Source organism: Lagopus leucura, unplaced genomic scaffold (genome assembly GCF_019238085.1).
Source record: "Lagopus leucura isolate 7727_CA_CO unplaced genomic scaffold, USGS_WTPT01 Super-Scaffold_100103, whole genome shotgun sequence".
Lineage (NCBI taxonomy): Eukaryota > Metazoa > Chordata > Aves > Galliformes > Phasianidae > Lagopus > Lagopus leucura.
The window spans coordinates 102,861-122,581 of NW_024962324.1; the positions used below are offsets into that span (position 1 = coordinate 102,861).

General features: G+C 56.9%; 2 protein-coding genes across 3 annotated transcripts; both read left to right on the forward strand.

The window, feature by feature from the left end:
* The first annotated feature begins 1,374 nt into the window (after positions 1–1,374).
* ASIC1 (acid sensing ion channel subunit 1) lies at positions 1,375–19,436 on the forward strand. 2 transcript variants are annotated; one of them, XM_042887675.1, is made up of 12 exons: positions 1,375–1,805; positions 2,368–2,762; positions 3,605–3,800; positions 15,311–15,461; positions 15,855–15,982; positions 16,163–16,313; positions 16,391–16,447; positions 16,530–16,683; positions 16,759–16,850; positions 17,079–17,158; positions 17,288–17,392; positions 17,534–19,436. In XM_042887675.1, the coding sequence occupies exons 2-12, from the start codon at positions 2,398–2,400 to the stop codon at positions 17,636–17,638; spliced, it is 1,584 nt and encodes a 527-aa protein (XP_042743609.1). In that variant the 5' UTR covers positions 1,375–1,805; positions 2,368–2,397; the 3' UTR covers positions 17,639–19,436. The 2 variants fall into 2 exon arrangements, with proteins under 2 accessions (XP_042743609.1, XP_042743610.1); XM_042887676.1 differs by lacking the exon at positions 1,375–1,805 and adding an exon at positions 1,899–1,995.
* Positions 13,577–15,302, forward strand: LOC122188970 (acid-sensing ion channel 4-A-like). The gene has a single exon (XM_042887677.1). It carries the CDS (start codon positions 13,785–13,787, stop codon positions 14,613–14,615), a length of 831 nt encoding a protein of 276 aa, XP_042743611.1. The 5' UTR covers positions 13,577–13,784; the 3' UTR covers positions 14,616–15,302.
* Positions 19,437–19,721: the final 285 nt, after the last annotated feature.

Sequence of the window (19,721 nt, forward strand, 5' to 3'; positions counted from 1 at the left end):
GGCTGGGGGCCAGCGGTGAGGAAGTTTCCTCCCGCTGTTCACCTCCTCCCCAGCTCCTGCAGGAGGTGGCCCTGGAACATTTGGGGGCCCCGTCAGCCCCCCCAGGAAATGCAATTTCCATTTGGAGGTGCAGAGCAGCTTTGCTGGGGTTTCTGACATGGTGGAAAGCAAAGGTTTGCAAGAGCATCTACGTGTGGTGCGCCTGCTCCAACCTGAAACCCCATCGCTGCTACTGCCGGTGCATTTACTGTCAATAAAACCACTGCAGAGAATGAGCTGTCATCTGGAAAAAAAAAAAAAAAAAAAAAAAAAAAACAGGGTATGGGAGAAACAACCCCTTTGTAAAGGTTCTGATCCCTTAGACAAGGAGCTCATCCTTCACCGGGTTTCCATTGGCAGCCCCAGTGGAGAGGAGGCTGTCAGGAGGAGGTGTTGGCCTCATAGCTCGCTAACAGGGCAAGTAAGGGGGGCACAGACTCAACCCATTTCTGTCCCTGTAGGGGTGATGTCCCTATAGGGACCCACAGCAAAGCAGCAGATTTCTGCTCCAGCAAGGGAAGGGTGAGGTCCAAGACTGGGACAATGTGTTCCAGAGTAGGATCAAACCAAGCATGTCCAAGACATGAGATCTGGGGACAGGGTGCATGTGCCTGACCTCGCTGTACCCTGAATTCCCCGCATTCCCATGAGGCGCAGGGCAAACAGTGAGGACGTGCTGGGGGGGCACCTTCGGGCCAGGTGACACTTTTGGCCCAGGCTGTCCTCCCAACATCACACTGGAACATTGAAGTGCTCTCTTCCATCTGACTGCAGCCACCTTCCTGGGCACGGCAGACAGGTGCTTGCTGCATGCCTGGGGCTGAATGGGGGTCCCCCAGCTTCATGGTGGGGAGAAAGAGGGGAAGGGGCTCAGGGATGCTGCAGTGCTGGGAGAATCCTGAGCCTTCCTGCGCTGATCTGGGGAGGAGGAGAACACCCAGCACCATGCAGGGAAGCACCCAGGGGACAACAGCACCATTCTGACAGCTTCAGAAACAGCCAAAGGTGCACAGCCACGAGAGGGGAAGGACAGCAGCCTGCAGGGTCAGGTCCCCACTGCAGCGAGCATCATGCCGGGGTTGTGTCCAAAAGTGAGTGCCACACTGCTGCTCCAAAGCAGACGGAGCCATCAGGTGGGATCGGGCTGCCCGCGGGTGAAACCCAGAGGGCAGCAGAGGCCGCGGCCGAGCAGAGCAGGGTCAGGGCGGTGTGGGGGGCGCAAGGGGAACCGGGGGGGTGCGGGGAGCTGCAGCCCTGCTGCGAGGCGCTGGGGGATGGGAGCGGCACACGCATGCACGCGCACACACACATCCCCACACGCACACGGCAGCAGCACCAACAGCCCCTGCCAGCAGCCTGCAATCACTGGAGCTCCCGGCTCCTCCGCCTCTCCCTCCTCCTCCTTCTCCTCCTCCTCCTCCTCCTTCTCCTCCTCGCTGCCCACCGGCCTGCGGCACCCCTCGGCGGCCTCCGGCCCCACCAGCGCACAGACAATGACTTCATGCGGATTATGCATCTGAAGAAATCACCAGCTCCCAGATAGCCACAGGGGGAGGCATCCATCCATCCATCCATCCATCCATCCATTCCTCCATCCCTCCATCCATCGCTCCATGTGGTTGGCAGGGCAGCAGCCTCCCGCTCGCCTCCCGCTCCTCTCCTCGCACCCATCGGTCGCCTTCTCTCCGGCAATGGTCGCCTCCGGTCCCCCTGCGCGGCGCTGAGCGAGGCCCCGACGCATCCCCGCTCCCACGCTTGCACCAAAGGTACCGCCGAGGCTATTTTTATTCACCCCCCCCCCCCCCCCCCCCCCCTGTTCGTTTCCGGTTCGCCCGCCGCTGCCGGGCTCGGTGCCGCTCGCACCCTCCATCCCCGCTCCCGGCTTCGTCTTCCCACCCCGGCGGAGGGAGGTCGGCCCCATCCCCGGCACCCGCGTCGCAGCGGCCCTGACTCCAGGTTTGCATCCTCCCCTCCTTCGTCTCTTTGTCGATGCATTGGTGCCATTTGGGGGAGGCGGAGGGGATGCGTGCTGCGGAGGTGCCGGGGGGACACAACACCTCAGTCGTGCTGTGGGATGGGGAGAGCAGTGAGGAGGTGGAAGAGGGGGAGATGCAAGATGCTGCACTCCAATAAATGCAGAGATAGAATAGAGAGGGTGCGGGGGGAGAGAGGGGCACAGCAAAGCACTGCCCCATGCCAGAGTGCACCCCCAGCAGTGGGGATGGCAGTGCTCAGAGGTGCACCCCAGCATTCCCTCACCGGAACGCATCAGGCAGCGGTGACCCCCAGGAGGTGGCACTGGGCACCCAGGGGTCCCTTTCCCCACAGAGTGGCCCCCCCGGGCTGCCGGCGCGGACCATGATGGACCTGAAGGTGGACGAGGAGGAGGTGGACAGCGGGCAGCCGGTGAGCATCCAGGCCTTCGCCAGCAGCTCCACCCTGCACGGGATCTCACACATCTTTTCCTACGAGCGGCTGTCGCTGAAGCGCGTGGTCTGGGCGCTCTGCTTCATGGGTTCACTGGCACTGCTCACCCTCGTCTGCACCAACCGCATCCAGTACTACTTCCTCTACCCTCATGTCACCAAGCTGGATGAGGTGGCTGCCACCAGGCTCACCTTCCCCGCTGTCACCTTCTGTAACCTCAACGAATTCCGCTTCAGCCGGGTGACCAAGAATGACCTGTACCACGCCGGTGAGCTTCTCGCCCTGCTCAATAACAGGTAGGTGTCCTGAAGTGGCCCCTGCTGACACCTCTGTCCCCAGCTCAGCATGTCACCATGTGCCCTGCTGCACTGCTGTGCGATGCCTTCATCTCTGCAAGGAAGTGCATCCTGAGGCAGCTCGGCTTTGCACCTGGGTGCAAGCATGCACAGCCCTACATGGAGGGCGTTCCCCAGGTCCTGCACCTGCTCCTGGGCATGGAGTTGTCCCTGGGAGTCCAGAACACCCTGTTCCAGCCCCAGTGCATGTGTCTCAGCACACCCTGTTCTAGCCCCAGTGCATGGATCCCAGCACACGTGGTTCCAGTCCCTGTGCTTGTACCCAGCACGTGTGATTCCAGCCTCAGAACACGGCTCCATGCTGTAAGGCCAGCAGGTGAAGCTCCTGCATGCTACCATTACACTGCAGCCATCCCTTGGGGTGCAGGACCCCACGGTGCTGTATCCAGAGTGACACCCCTCACCCACCCTACCCAGCCCATCTCCATGCCTGTAGCAGCTCTTTGGTGCTGCCGTGCCACCCTCATGTTCCTGGCCAAGCAGCAGTCTCTGCCTGTGCGTATTTCGGTACACAGGGCATGTGCCAGGCTGCCCTGAGCTGGGACATCTGCAGGTCTGATTGTGGAGCGGTTGGTCTGGGTTTGGTGCTGTCTAAGGGGCTGTGGTGACCCTTTGGGAAGATGCTGATGGCCGAATGCATGGGACACCTCTTTGCCCATCCAAGCTGTGTTGCTGAGAGCCCTAAAGATGCCATGTGCTTTTGCCCCTTGGGTTGGGATAAGAGCAGCTCATGTGAAGCCACCACAGCCAGGCCTAAGCCTCTGCCTGCTCTTTCCCCTAAGGTACGAGATCCCGGACACGCAGACAGCTGATGAGAAGCAGCTGGAAATCCTGCAGGATAAGGCAAACTTCCGAAACTTCAAGCCCAAACCTTTCAATATGTTGGAGTTTTATGACCGTGCCGGCCACGACATCCGGGAGATGCTGCTCTCCTGCTTCTTCCGTGGGGAGCAGTGCAGCCCCGAAGACTTCAAAGTGGTGAGTGCCCCCACAGCCCCCTCCCAGGCTGTGAATTCCATGCAAGGAGGGCGTTGGTCTGCCTACCACCATTCCTCCTTCCTTTTGAATCCCAAAGAAGGGGCAGCAGCACTGCTGAGGGGGTTCCAGGGGCTGCTGCTGGGGCTTAGCATTCCGGGTTATGCAGGGTTGTGCGTGCTGGGCTGGATATTTGAGCTGGAAACCAATGCACACGGAGTGATGGATGGAGGGATGGATGGAGGGATGGATGGATGCCTCTCACTGTGGCTATCTGGAAGCTGGTGATTTCTTCACATGTGCTGGTGGCACAGCAGGGAGAGGCCTGACGATGGCCAGCAGGGAGCAGGGGAAGCCCTGTGAGCCCTTGGGGACAGCGGGTCCCAGCAGTGCAGCACAGAGGCTGCATTTCACACTGACGCGTGGCTCCAGTGCACAATAACGCCTTTGTGCCCCATGGCTGCCTCTCCCCATCAGCTGCCTTGTCTGTTTGGCTCTGATGTGGAGCACACAGCTCTGGGGTCCCCAGCCCTGTCCCCATTGTGGCCTTGGGGACATCCTGCTCACCTCCCACGACAAAGCTGCAGCACGTGCCCAGGCACCGGCTGGGTGTCCCCAGGGCTGCTGCACACATCCCAGTGCTATATGAGGGATTTTAATCTCCAGCACTAAATTCCCTTGGCAGGCTCTTGGGATAGAGAGCTCCTCTGTTGTTTGGTTGTTAAATGGAGGCGAGGGGGCTGGATCCTCCTCAGCAGGGTCAGGTCCCAGCCCACGTGTGCCACCACCAGCTTTGATGCTTGGTGCTCCCCAGTGTTTTCTGCACCAGAGCATCCTCAGGGACCCTCCCGCTGTGTCCTTACATCCGCCGTTAGGATCTAAACACCCTCCTTCCCCCTCTGCTCGAAGCGGGAGAAGCAAAATAGACGTGCAGCTGGTTTATTATTACTGCCTGGATTATTCTTTGCAAGCAGGTTTGGATGATTTAATGGATTTGATTAGAAAAAGCTGGCTCAGTGCTGTATTTATGTTGCTCGCTGGATTCCCCTTGCAGTCGTGCGCCGGCGGAGCTGTGTGTGCTGGGGATGGGGATGGTGTTGTTTGGGAAACTTTGGCCCTGTCCCTTTGTGAGTTTGGCAGCAGCTTTTGGTTTGACCCAAAGGTTCATTCCTTCCTCTTCACCACTCCCTCCTGCGTCTGTCCATGCTGAGCTCCTCTGTGCTGCTCTGGGTCCAATGGCACTAACTGAAACCAATGGGTGCCAGGGCAGCAGTGGGACCATCCCTGATGCAATGCTCTGCATCCCTACATCACGTTCTACGTCCCCATGTGATGTCCCATTGTCCCCATGTAATGTTCCATTGCCTGTGTGATGCTCCATGTCCTTATGCAATGCTCCACATCCCTATGTGTTGCTCCATCACCCCTACGCAATGTTCTATGTCCCTGTGTGATGCTCCATGTGCCCATATAATGTTCTATCACCTCTGTGCAATGCTCTGTGTCCCCAGGCAATGATCCATGTCCCTTTGTGATACTCCACGTTTCAATGTGATGCTCCATGTCCCTCCTTAATGCTCCACATCCCTACATGATGCACCACATCCCCCAGCCTGCATTGCCTCTCTACTGGTCCCACTGCCCTGTGCTCCCCTCTGCGTTCTGGGGCCCCTAACACAGTCCAGGCAGGAAGGATGCCTTGGCAGACACTATCACAGACAGCGCTGCCCCCTCCTCTGACTGAAACAGAGGAGATGCTGTATCCAGGAGCACTGTCAGGGGGATTTTAGGGCTGCCCAGGCTCCATGTGCTGGAAGGAAGCTGCCTGTGTACAGGTGGGGACGGAGATTGGTCCCTTCTGCCTCCATCACTTTTGCAACCATCTAACTTTGGTCCTGTTTAGAGCACCAAAGCCTTTAAAGAGATCTGGGGATGTAGCATGGGGGCACCAATCCCTCCTCTGGCTCTTCACAGCCTCTCCAGCACCAGGTGGGTGCCTGTGGTCCATGAAGCTCCAACCCCCTACAGCATTCTGGGCCGGGGATGTGTAGGGAGCTGCAACCACCTCCTCCCCCAGCTCCAAAATCCTAGCATAGCCTGTGGGCAGCCATAAAGTGTGGAACAAATCCTGTTCTCCCGTGGACCCTAGTCCTGTGGAACATGGGGTGAGGGCATCCTCATCACCAGGGCTGTGCCCATAGCCAACACATTGTTCCTTATGTAATGCTTCATGTGCCCACGTGATGCTTTATCATCCCTATTTGGTGCTCCAAGGGCTCCTTTATGGGAACAGGGGATTCTCCCTCCCCACTGCCTCCATTCTGGGGCTGTACTCACTAGCAGCAGAAATCAGTTTCTTGCCTGCTGCCTCATAACATGTAAGTTGGAACTTCCCTGTGTGGCCTCATTGGATCCTTGCTTGCGTTTCCACTCTCTTCCCACACCACAGCCCCAGGAACCTCACTCACACCCCATGGATCCGCTCCTTACCCAACAAGAGAAAGGCCCAGGAGTCCCATCTCTAAGCAGGGCTCCAGAGGCCATTAATTTTCTTTGCATCCCAAGGAAAAGGAGGAGAAACATCCTCTGCACCCTGGGATTTGGGATGGGAAGTTGGGCTGTGCCATGCAAACCACTCTTAAAGCTGGGGGCAATGCTGTGTGCTTGGCTCTGCAAAGTCCCTTTTGGGCACAGTGCTGCTGAGATGATGCTGCCATGTCCATTATGATACGTTTGCAGTTTTTCTTCTTGCATCTCTGCAGCCCGTCCTGAGGGAGAGCCATGTCCACATGTCCCCATCCCCGTTGTGCTTTGGGGCTCAGCAGCCTCTGGGCAGCACATGGGGGCACCGTGGATCACTGCAGAGGGTTGAGACCTCTGGAACACTCCCATCAGGCTCCAGGGCTGAGCTGGCACTGGAGAGAATTGAGTCTGATGCAGGGATCATGGCACTGCCTCGTGTGTCTTCTGCCCTGGAAGCAAAGAGCTCAGGGAGGATGAGAAGGGAGGGAGCAGGAAGGCTCTGGTGTGAACCCACACCACGCTCCTCCTTTTCTTCCTCCCATCTCTGGAGCTGCTGTAACGGAGAACGGATCAGGAACACTTTGCTGTCCCTCCAGCCCCTCTGAGCCCCCCAGCACCCACTGATGGACACCGGCATCGTGAGCCCAGAGCTCAGTGTGCCCACAGCAAAGTGCCCACGGATAACCACAGAGTGTGGAGCATCTCCTACACAGCCAAGAGTGCTTGGAGTTCCTAAACAAAAACCACACGGCTCCATTCACACTCTGCAAAACCAACCTGGGGACCTGACGGATGAGCCCTGCAGAGCACCGCGTTTACAAATGGTGTAAAACACGCGAGCGACGCACATAAATGGCTCCTAAAAGCAGGCTCCTAAATAACTCATCAGCGCTTGAAACCGTTTGCATGTCGCTATGATCTCCATGCTGTGTTGCACCTCCGGCGGTTGTCCTCCCCCCCCAGCAGCACCGCGAGGCCTGGCTGCCCCCACAGTTATTCTGTTGAGCTGTGGTTCCATTGACCCCGGAGCTTGCAGCATTTTCCAAGCGAATCGCATGGGATCCGACTGCGCTGCGCGGAGTAATTGGAGGTGATGGAGCAGAGGAGCGGCTGCAGGTGGGTTGGGAACAACCCGGCTCTGCCCACTTAGAGGATTTCTGCATGTTGGTGTTTTGCTCAAAGCAAAGAAGCCGTTGAGCCATGCAGCCCTTGGGCACAGAGGAGAGGCACCAGGAGCTCTGCTCTGCATCTCCTTGGCTTTGCTGGGGCTTTTCCAGTGGGTGCCCTCAGGGCACAGAGTTTGGGATCCCTCAGCCATGCACAGCTCTGCTCACTCTGTGCTGTTTGCTTGAAGCCTGTTGCATTTCACCTGTTTTCACCATTCCTATTCCTGCATGGGAGTGATGCCACTGAACCCAGAGGGATTTTGGCAGAGCCAAAAGCAGCAGAGGAGCATCAGGAGCACCAGCACTGGACACAGCACAGTGGGGGTTCATATGTGTCTGCACCCTGCAGCTGCTTCACCAGCAGCTCTGTCATGGAGCAGCCGCATCATTTAACACCTGGAAGCTGCAGGCATGGAGCAGCACCATCCCACCAGGAGGGAGGAGGCAGAGAGGAGGACAAGCAGCAGCAGCAGGAGCAGCACTGGGCACTGAGTCCCCATCCTGGTGATGCAGCCCACCTCAACAGCACGCCTGGAGCTGCTGCACACGTGTGTGCACTGTGCAAGTGTGGCAACAATGCACACCCAGAGATGTCGTACTCAACCAAAGCATTTTGCTCATCCCAATGCATTGTGAACTCTAAGTACTTTTGCTCACCTGGAGATGTCAAATCCACCCAAAGCACTTTGTGTATCCCAGTGCATTTTGTACACACAAAATTCTTTACACACCCAGAGGTGTTGGTGCACACTCCAAGCACTTTGCACACACAGAGGTGTTTGTACACCTAAAGCACATTGCATGCCCAGAGATGTCTTGCACAGCCACTGAGGCATGCACAATTGTGCACACTCAGAGGTGTTGTGCTCACCTCATGCACTCTGCACACCCCAATGCACCATGCACACCTGCAGGTACCGTGCACACCCAAAACACATGCTTTGCACACCCCAAAAAGCCTTGTACGACTAATGCACTTTGCACACACCAATGCATTGTGCACACCTGCAGGTGCTGTTGCACATCCAACACACTGCACACCTTCATGCATCTCGTACACCTAATGCACTTTGCACACTCAGTGCACACCTGTGGGTGTTGTACACATCCAAAGCTCGTTGCACACCCCAATCCACCATGCACACCCAGAGGTGGCATGCATGCCCCAAGAGCTTTGCACACCCAAAAGCACATTGCACACCCAGAGGTGTTGTGCCAAGAGCTCAGAGCAGCTCAGATGCACGCTGGGGCCCTGCAGGGCTGTTACTGTTCCTCTTGAGATGCTTTTGCACACAAAACCATTAACAAATGAATTATTAATTATTATTAATAAGGTTAAATGGTATCTTCAGCTGCTGAAAGAGATGAGGAGGGTGTGCAGATGGAGGTGAGGAGTCCACAACCACAGAGCTTTGGGCACCGGCTCCAGGGGAAGCTGCAGGCTGGGAATGCAGCACTGAAATACCGCCAGGAAATGGGAATTCGTGCAAAGGAATTCCCCTTCATCTCCTTTCTATATTGATCAGAGGCCCCATTGGAGCAGCAGGACCGGCACACAGCGTGATGGGCAACAGCAGTAATTTGGAAGAAATGCACAATTGGTGCAATTCCCCCTCCGTCCCCCAGCACTGAGCCAGGAGCCGGGGCAGAGGGGCACACTGAGCGTGCAGAGGGAGAGAAAAGAACCATTCCACAGCCCTTCACCTCAGGTTTAATTTCTCTGCCTTTTTGTAGCTGCCAATGTTTTATCATCTGCAGAGTTTGGTCAGAGCCCTCCGAGCTGCACTGCAACTCCTGAAACAGCCGTGACTCGAGATGCTCCTCACCATCTCAGGCTCAGGCTTTCTGTACATATACTGGCCTTCACAAACGGATGTTACAGTTCTTGGTTTTAAATTACCATTATTATTCCCAATCATTTGTTTTTCTTCCCCGCTGCATCCAGGCAGTCTCCCTAAGGACCGAGCCAGGGCAGAGCCCCCCATCCCTTTGCTTTGTGGGGGTTGCAGCACCTGGAGCAGCTGCAGAGCGGGGCCATGCGAGCAATCCACCTTGCTTGGATTAGATTAGATGTGAAAACCACCCAGCACACAGCAAGGGAGCCGGATGGGAATACAATTTCCCCCCCCATTCCCCCACCAATAAAACCGTCAGTTTGGATTGGTTTGCACCAAGCATCGAAGCAATTGTGAAGGATGTCAGAAAGAAATCACAACTCAGCTTACAGGCAACTTGCAAGCAGCAGGAGCTACAGAAAGGCTTTTAGACAAGCATCTGCATGGAGTAAGGCTGGAATTCACAGCACCCCCTGCACCTCAGCACTGACCCCCACAATGCAAAACCTGTGCTGCACATGGAGAAAAAGTCACGCAGAAATATCTCGATATTACAGATGCTTTTGGGCACAGGAGGAGAAATCGGTGCTCAGATCTTTGGATACGGCAGCGGGTGCATGAAGGAGCACAGCTAAGGGGGCTTGCTCACAGACCCTCCTCAGCAGTGGGGCTGCAGAGCCCTGCAGTGCTGCCAGCGCCTGCACCAGGCTGGGAAGCACCGAGACGAGGAGGTTTTGAAAGATTAATGGAGTTTAAATGGGAACGTTTGGAGAGAAGATAAGGCTCGTCTGATAGGAAATCACACGGAACAGCCAGGGAGGCCCCAGGTCTGTAATGAAGTCCACTTAGTGCGTTACTCACTATAATGTGTTTCTTATTAAAGTCCTGTGCTGTGGACGTGGGTCTGCAGCCAACAGCCCCGGGGGGGTGGCATGGGGCCATTGGGACAGACTGCCATCCCCACAGCAGCCTTTTGTCCCCATCCTTTGTCCCCTGAGTCTGGAGCAGCAATCCCACATCACCCACAGCTGCATTTCCCACAGCTGCACCCACGGGGACAAAAGACAGCAGTGGGGAACCATACAGATGGACAAAAACTTTTTTTTTGTTTTTTTAAATTTCATTTAAATAACCGTTTTTTTCTGCATTAGAATGTGACATGCTAATCCACTGTGAAGCGTCTAATCTGGGGGATAAAGGGGCGGATAACACCAGTACGCCCAGCTTGGCCGGTGGAGCGAGCAGAGGCAAGGTGGTAGCATCTGATAAAGGCGGTGGGATTAGTGCCGCAGGATCCCCGCATCCCACCCCACTCTTCCACCTCTGAGAGACGGAGATTTCCCCCATCTCCGCCTCATGGTGGGGCAGAGCCACCCCGGCACCGAGGCGCGTCGCAAAGCTGCTTTTCTCCCCCTTGCTGCGTAATGCAGGTGCAGGGCAGCCCTTCTGCCCCACCAAATATCCCCTCCCTCCCCTGCTGCCGGCAGCTACGGGGTTGCAATGCGTCCCATCGAACCCCAGCGCCTGGATACGGAACCAGGCGAACCCGCGGCACCTCCTGGGGCCAGGCTGCGGTTTGCATGCCTGGGATAACAGAGCTCACAATGTTGTTTTCTCCTCGCCTCCTCGGGGATTGGTTTATCTCTATGAATAACTCCATCCCGGCTTTGATCTCCTCTGCCATTAAAGCGTGACAGGCTGTGAAATGCGCTGCTGCCGCTGCTGTCAAATCCCCCATCCGCCTCCCTCCTTCCCCGCCGCCTCCGTGCTCCCTTGCTCCGGGGAACCTCGGTGCTCCCGGCCCGTGCCGGCGCTGCGGGATCGGACAGAGGGCAGAAACCGCGATGGAGCCAGGAAACACCGCTCTGCTGCCACGGTCCCACTGCTGTGGGGGACACAATGACACCGAGCATCCCCGTTCCCCAGGTTGGGGGCACAGCAGTGGCATCCCGGTGCATGCTGCCACGGGGGCTGATGTCACAGTTAATTATAGCATCCCTCATCCTCCTCCCCCGCAAAAGCGTTACCTGGAAGAGGGTAAAAAATATCTCCTGCTGAGGGAGGAGCTGGAGAGAACCCAAGGGCTCCTCCAACATCTCCAAAATCCACAGAAATTGGGACGGTGACCCCATGTCCCCAACTTGGGGACACAGCCATAAACTGTCCTCAACCACAGGGTCAGGATGGGTTCCTCTTAGTTCTGCTATGCTTCTGGCTCTGACCACCCCTGGTCACCTTCATCCCTTTGAGCATTCACCCCCAGGCATCATTTGTCCTTCCCAGGAACAGCCCCAGAGTTCCCCCCCAGGTTTCAGCCAAGTAAGACAATGATGGAGTGCTTTCATTACAGCACCTCCCTCACCCTGCAGCAATTGCTCCTGAAAAGCACAATGAAAGTCCCCTCCCACCCCCCTGTACCATTAGACTGCATTAACAGCTTGCTCACACCAGAACCAGGGAACAGAAGAAAACCCACCCTGACCTCAGCCAGCTCACACCTGCTCATCCACCAGGGCTGGCTCCTGTACCACATCCCAAACCCTTGCCTCCCAAAACAGAACAGCCCAACATCCCCAAGCCTTCTCCCAGCTGATGCCTTTTAAAGCCTTGCCCTGCCCATGATGCAGCTGTAGCTCATCTCCATCCAAATACCAAAGGGCTGTGACTGGTCCCTGTGGCTTGCTGGTTTCTAGCTCCCTGGTCCCAGTTGCATTCCCAGGATTTTTCCAGCTGAGACTCCAGGTTGTCCCCAAAGGCACAACCTTCTCTCAGCCCTATGAAATTTCATCCTGTGGCTCTGGCACTTGTCCCCAAGGTCACCCCACGCTTGCTTGCTTTTCCTGGCTTTGTGTCTGGTTCTTCTGCTTTGTCCCCTTTACACAAAGGGCCCTTTGGGGGAATACTGAGTGTGGGGACACCTAGGGCGGACCCTCAGGTAACACAGTGCTGTCCCATCATTGTCCCAGTGGCATTTGTCTTCCTGGCTGAGCCTTGGTGGCAGTCCCCTGTGCACGCCCCACACATTTCATCTCTTGCTCTGGCAGAGCTGATAACTTCACACAGGGATCAGAGCCATTCTTCAGTGGTTTTCTGATTTCATTTGTTCACTTTCTTTGAGAATACCTGTGACCATGAGCTCAGATGTGCACAGGGACCAGGATCCACCTGGGGAAGGATGCACAGCTGATGCAGGGGCTGGGGTGTGTGATTGTTGCACCCATGCATCAGCGAAACCCCCTTGCCCGGCTCCTGTGCATGGAAGTGGTGCCACATGCAGAAGCTCCCCTCCCCTCAGGCTGCCGATGGCGGCTGCGGTGCTGGGATGGGGTTGGAGATTGCTCTGTGGTCACACTGGATGCTTTTACAAAGTGCTGAGCGCAGGAAAAAAGCAAACCGCAAGAAGGGGCCGTGCTGCCGCAGGGCTGCAGGGAGTGGGGGGTGATGCTTTTGCTCCTGGATTCACCCAGCTCCAGCCCCACGCCTTCCCAAGGCTGCCTCCCAAATCTCATCCCGCACACCTGAAAGCCGACACTGGGGGTTCCCTGTGCCCCACATGGAACAGAACATGGGGCGATGCACTGCGTGGCTCTCCAGGAGGAGGCATCGCCCAAAACATGACAATGCCCAAATCCTGCAAAAAGCAGCATGGGCTTGGAAGACACCCAACCTCAGGCATCACCTATGCTCACATCGCTGTCCCACTGTGCGGGGAGATGAGCCCATGGGGATGAGTGAGACCAGGATGAGCAACACGGAGCACTTGGGGACACCACAGCATCCTTACTGGCACCACCCAGATGGGCATGACGGCAGGACAGTGACATGGAGCTTTGGGCAATCTCTGGCTGCCACGTGAAGAGCTTGGAGACCCCGGTGAGCCGAGCAGATGGAGGCTGCGGAAACAGCCTGGCACGCGGCAGGACAGCATGGATGGAACCTCTGATCAGGCTGCCGGGGATGGAGGATGCAGCATACCAGGTGCCTGCACGCACAACATCCACGTAAACCCATCCATGCACCCCCCATCTGTGCACACCCATCCATGCACAGCTGTGCACCCCGGATCTGGCAGCCCTTCAGCTCCCAGCACAGCAGCGCATCCCAGAGCCAGCAACGTCTTCACTCCGTCCTACCAGCCGCAGCCGGGCTGCTCCCGTGGGAGCAGGGAGCCCGCAGAACCGCCCCTCGCTCCTCCCCAGCTCCTCATGTCCCCTCCTCTCCAACCACCCCCCCCCCCCACCCGAGCAGCCCTCTGCTCTTCTTCTGCTCCTCTCCCCTCGCTCTGCGCATCACTGCACACCTCTCACTCCTTTTCCCTTCTCTTTCTCTGCTCCCAACTTTTCCCTTTCCTCCAACCCAGCCCCTCTCACCCACTCTATGAAGCACTGATTCACCACTGGAGACCCCCAACCTGCAGCAGGATCAGGACCCCCGCCCCACACCTGGGATCCCCATTCTGCATAATGCCCCTCCAGATATTCTGCACCATCTCCTTCTCCAACGAGGAAGCACCAAGAGATGCCACAGCAGCTGGGAGAGGAGAGAACGGAGCCGATGAGTTCCTGTACGGGCAGAAGGAGGAAGAAGAGGAGGAAGAGGAGGACACAGGGGCAGCCACAGACTTCGTGGCCTTTGCCAGCAGCTGCACACTGCACGGGCTGAGCCACATCTTCGTGGAGGGCAGCCTGGGTGTCCGGCAGGCGCTCTGGGCGCTGGCTTTCCTCCTGTCCCTCTCCGTCTTCCTCTACCAGGTGGCCGACCGCATTGTGTACTACCTGGAGTACCACCACGTCACACTGCTCAGTGAGGAGGACAGCCCCGAGATGACTTTCCCCGCCGTCACCTTCTGCAACATCAACCGGGTGCGGGTCTCGCAGCTCAGCCACGAGGACCTGCTCTACCTCGCGCCCCTGGTTGATTACGAGCCCGGGATGGAGCTGGGCTTTGTCCCAGCCCAGTTCAGCTCTTGGGATGAGGATGAACCCCTAAATTTGCACGGGTTTTTTAACCGCACTTGCCACCAGCTGGAGGACATGCTGCTGAGCTGCAGCTACCGGGGCGAGCAGTGTGGCCCCGGAGACTTCGTGGCGGTGAGTAGCCCTGTCCCACTGCTCTGGGGACCAGATGGTGGCACAGTTCTTTTGCCTGGCACAGTCATCTCCTGGCTCCTGTCGCCCCTTACCTGCCCTACAATCGCACCTTCTCCTCTCCCCTTTCCATTACCTGGGACTGCTCAGTATGACGAGCGCTGCGTTCGCAGCTTGGGATGGGGAAAAGCAAAGCCCTGGGCATAGAGCAGGCTCCTGGAGGATTCCTGCTGCCTGTCTCCTGGCCTCATAAGGAGAGGGAAGGGACCAGGGAGCAGCTCCCACCAGCATCGTGTCAGATCAGCCACAATGGGTGATGCTGTCCATGCTTGGAGACAGGCACCCAGGCATCCTGGTGGTGTTGGTGTTGATGAGACACCTCCATCCTCATATCCCCACCACACCTCGGGATTTGGGCTTGGTACTGTGCAGCCTGCAGCCTGCTGGCCCCAAATGATCCCTTTGCCAGTGGCAGCTCAGCAGCATGGAGCTGTGCTGGCAGCCTGAGGTGAGAGCTGGAATGGGTAAGAGGAGAGGTGGGGGGGGGGTGTTGAGGATCTTATCCAGCCCCCATCTGTGGGACTGGAGGCGATGGGGCAGATACTGGTGAGGGCACAGGGCTGAGTGCCGCAGTCCTGGTGCTGCGGGATCAGAGTGCTGCAAATCTGCAAAGCATCTTCACTGACCTGCACCCACCGCCTTGGTGGGGATCTTGTCCTTCTATCAGGGCAAAGGCAGCTCCGATGCTAAGAGACCCCATGGGGCAGGGGTCTGGGTCTGGCTGTTCCCCAGGCTGGGCATGGCTGCATTCTGGGATGGGTTCTGGCTCCATATTGTAGTTCCAGTGGCAGTCTGGTGCCAGCAGAGGGGCCCCAGCCTCAGCCTTGTGTCCTCTCCCACAGGTGTTCACACGCTATGGGAAGTGCTACACCTTCAATGCAGGGCAGGACGGCAAACCCCGGCTCATCACCATGAAAGGGGGCACTGGCAACGGCCTGGAGATCATGCTGGACATCCAGCAGGACGAGTACCTCCCAGTGTGGGGGGAAACAGGTAACCCAGCAGCTTCTGGGCTGCTTTCCAGCAGCCTCCCAGTTCCACACCCCACAGGACCACATCCCCAAGGTTCTTTCCTTCTGTTTCTCACCACTTCAGGTCTTTGGCTTTCTTTTTTGCTCCTTGTCTATGCTATTTGCCATGGCAACTCCCTGTCGCTTTAGACAAGCAGCCATCACTTGTTTATAAATAGAGCCAGGCACTTTCCACACTGTTCTTTCCAAGCTCTGGACCACAGGGCTGGAGGGGACAAGGACACAGGGTGGATGGATGGATAAATGCATGGACATGTGAAGGAGTGAATTCACCAAAGGGAAGGGTGGGAGACAGGAAGAGTTTTCTACCTTCTTGCACCAGGGCTCAGCTCCTCTCTGCTCCTCTCTGCTACAGATGAGACCTCATTTGAAGCCGGGATCAAGGTGCAGATCCACAGCCAGGATGAGCCTCCACTCATCGACCAGCTGGGCTTCGGTGTGGCACCCGGGTTCCAGACCTTTGTGTCCTGCCAGGAGCAGCGGGTAGGGGCTGTGGGCCCTGCTCAATCCCTCCCAACCCCAGAGTGCTGAGCCTCTGCACTCCCTGTCTCCTGCCCCAGCGTGGGATGGAAATGGGGAGCGGTGCACAAGGCTCCATCCCCTCACCATGCTGTGGGCAGCAGGGACGTGTGCTTCTCTCCTTATCCCTGGCTTCCCTCTCAGCTCATCTACTTGCCACCTCCCTGGGGCGACTGTAAGGCCACAACGGGTGACTCGGAGTTCTACGATACTTACAGCATCACCGCCTGCCGCATCGACTGTGAGACCCGCTACCTGGTGGAGAACTGCAACTGCCGCATGGTGCACATGCCAGGTGAGCTATGCATCACTATGTCCCATCCCAAATCCAGTGGATATGGTCCTATAGCAAACCTGTTCTGTCGCCCGCAGGTGATGCCCCTTATTGCACCCCAGAGCAGTACAAGGAGTGCGCAGATCCAGCCTTAGGTGAGGCTGCCCAGTCCCATGGGACTGAACAGATGGCATCGGGGTTTCCCACATCCCTATTTAAATCTCTCTTCCTGTCCAGATTTCCTGGTGGAGAAGGACAATGAGTACTGTGTCTGTGAGATGCCCTGCAACGTCACCCGCTATGGCAAAGAGCTCTCCATGGTGAAGATCCCCAGCAAAGCCTCCGCCAAGTACCTGGCCAAGAAGTACAACAAGTCAGAGCAGTACATCGGGTAACGCACCACAGGTATGGGGAGGCAGTGCATCTCTCCAGCACCACGACCTGACGCCGCTTTCTGCCCACGCAGGGAGAACATCCTGGTGCTGGACATCTTCTTTGAAGCCCTGAACTATGAGACGATCGAGCAGAAGAAGGCGTATGAGGTGGCTGGATTGCTGGGTGAGCACTGTGGGCTGGTGGCTGTGCTGAGGGCTCATGTTGGCACCCTTCAGTGCAGCCCCATGTGCTGTCACTCCAGTCCTGGGGCACCATGGTGTGCACACAGCGTGGGTGCAGAGCAGAGCAGAGCAGAGCAACCCCCAGGGTCACAGCAGCGATGAGTTCTGCCCTTTCTCTGCTCCATCTGCCACCAGTGCCCTGCTGACAGCTTTCCTCTCCCCCCCCCAGGTGACATCGGAGGACAGATGGGGTTGTTTATCGGGGCCAGCATCCTCACCGTGCTGGAGCTGTTTGACTACGCCTATGAGGTGAGACCCAAAATGCTGTGCCCAATTCCTGTGGGGTCGACACAGCCCCCTCGGCACCGTGTCCCCCTGTCGGCTGGGGCAGCCCCCCATGATGGGGTCCATCTTGGAGCTGAGAGTCATCTCCTGCAGGTGATCAAGCACCGGCTGTGCCGGCGGGGCAAGTGCCACAAGAACCACAAGAGGAACAACACGGACAAGGGCGTTGCACTGAGCATGGATGATGTGAAACGCCACGTGAGTGCCGGGCCGAGGGTCTCGTTGGGGGCACTGTCAGCATCTGGGGGAGAAGTGGCAGCAGGCACTGGTGCTCTAGGCAGACAGGGCTCGGTTCTGGGTGAAACCTGTGACCACAGCATCCCATCTCTGCCCCTGCAGAATCCCTGTGAGAGCCTACGGGGTCACCCGGCCGGCATGACGTACGCAGCGAACATCCTACCTCACCACCCGGCCCGGGGCACCTTTGAGGACTTCACCTGCTAACCGACGTCTGGATGTACAACAACCCGAGCTACCAAAGCCCTCCGGAGAGCTGCCCTTCTCCCAGAGGAGAGACACAGCCAGGGGACCTCGCTCAAAGCCACGGCGGGATGCGGACAAGAGCGGCGGCCTCAGATTTTGGGGCAGGCGGCCGGGCCGGGCTGCGCTGGCTCAGAGACTCGAGGAGGCTGCAGCCCAGCCGCGGAGCCACGCACAGCGGGCCGGGGCGCGGGCCTGCCCCGTCTCCTCCCCCTCGGCTCCCCTCGGCCTTTTTAACTAGAAACCCAGAAGCCAAGAAGAAGCAGCCTTCGGGCCGCAGAGTCTCCATCCACAGCCCTGTTCGTCTGTCTGTCCGTCCGTCCGTCGTCTCCATGCTCATTCTGCTCCCCAGGCTTCAGCCTGTGCCTGTCCCCGTGCCTGGCATCATCCCAGAGCCCCAGCAGAGCCCCCTGGGCCGTCTCTCACCACGACAGCCCTGCCTGGGCGCCCGCAGCCGCTCCATGTGCACAAAACGGAGCGGCTCCACCTCTCCAAAATGTCTTCCTCGGCCTCTGCCCCGGGGTTGGCAACGTTGGGCCGTTGGGTGGAGGGCTGTGCCTTGGGGGACCGCAGAGGGCCTGCAGCCTGGTTATGGTGTAGGGCTTCGTTATGGCTTGGGGCCCCATCGTGGTGTATGGCCTTGTCACTGTGTGGGGCCCCGTTATGGTGTGAGGCTCCATCATGGTGTGGGGCCCTGTCACAGTGTGGGGCCTCATTGCACTGTCACAGCGTGGCCTCCCTACCCCGCAGTCCCCAGGAAATCTGGGGTTCCCCCCATGCAGCCCTCAAAACAACCGTCCTCGGGGAGAAAAGCCTAAGGAAATCTCCAGCTCCCCTTGGTACTGAGTTGGCTGGGCAGCCATAGGAGCCCCAGCATCAACAAGGGGACAGATTTAAGGGACACCCTCTGGCACACTGGCCACAGGGCTGCAGGCTCCCACCCCACTCCCAACCCTCAACAACGGCCACCCCTGGGGGCCATGAGCCCTGGGCACCATCGAAGCTCACGGCCCGGGCCCCCCAGTTCTCCCCATCGCTGCCCCCTCCCAGCAGTGGCGCCATTGGCCACCCTCAGCCCCCACATCAAGCAAGAGCCTTCCTGGGGCTGAAGTGCTTCTTCTCTTTAAGAGCTTTTGCAATAAGTCTTTTTAGTAGTTATTATTTCTAGACTTTTTTTTTCCTTTTTTTTTTTCCCCCCCATTATTATCCTCATTATTATTAATTGCTGCCTGACCAAAATTAGGAACTGGGGGTCAGTCCTTTGTTATCCAGCAATCACCCAAAGACAAAAGGTTGGCCGCATCCATAAATTTTCTTATGGATTTTTCCTAATGTTTCACTGCGTTTCATGTATTTATTTTCTTCCTTTTTCGCCCGTTAAAGCTTTTAAAGATGGGGCTGGGATGTGACCTTGAGGCTCGCCTGTTGGAACATACAACTTTTGGTTTGTTTCTATTATGCCATCTGCATTTTATATTTCTTATATATAATATATATGACTATATATATATGTGTACATATATATATATATATCTATACATGCATCATATCAGTGTAGATATCCATTCTGTAGCATCTAGGCCTTGTTCTTGTGCCATTTTTTTTTCTGTTACTGATCTCTGAATGCCTTCAAGTGTATAAAGTGTTGAATTCTCTCTGGTATCTGTACTATGTACACACATTTTCATAGGAAGCACAATAAGATGACAGATGCATTGTACATCAATACCTGCTACTCTTAACGACGATATAAAGAATGATAAAATCGATGAGCACCGAGCCTGTCTGTGCTGTGGGAAATGCTCCTCACTGAGCCCTGGTGCTCAGGTGGGCTCCAGCCCCACATCCCTGGTCCTGTTCCACCATGAGCACACCCAATAGATGCTTTGGGGCTGGAGGATGGGAATCGATTTCTGCTCCCAAGCAGAGGGAGGAGGATTCACATCTGTGCAGATGCTGATCTTCAGCAGCTCCAACGCTTCCGTTTTGGGACAGATCCCTGAGGTCAGCAGAAATGCGTCACCAGCTCAAATATTACCTGGTTTTA

What these genes read in the sequence shown, in the direction of transcription:
- ASIC1 (XM_042887675.1), top strand. Translation starts at nt 2,398, where the DNA reads ATGATGGACCTGAAGGTGGACGAGGAGGAGGTGGACAGCGGGCAGCCG. An exon ending in GCCCCGAAGACTTCAAAGTG is followed by an intron (nt 3,801 to 15,310) that starts GTGAGTGCCCCC and finishes CCTCTCCCACAG; the next exon opens with GTGTTCACACGCTATGGGAA. An exon ending in CCCAGTGTGGGGGGAAACAG is followed by an intron (nt 15,462 to 15,854) that starts GTAACCCAGCAG and finishes TCTCTGCTACAG; the next exon opens with ATGAGACCTCATTTGAAGCC.
- LOC122188970 (XM_042887677.1), top strand. Translation starts at nt 13,785, where the DNA reads ATGCCCCTCCAGATATTCTGCACCATCTCCTTCTCCAACGAGGAAGCA.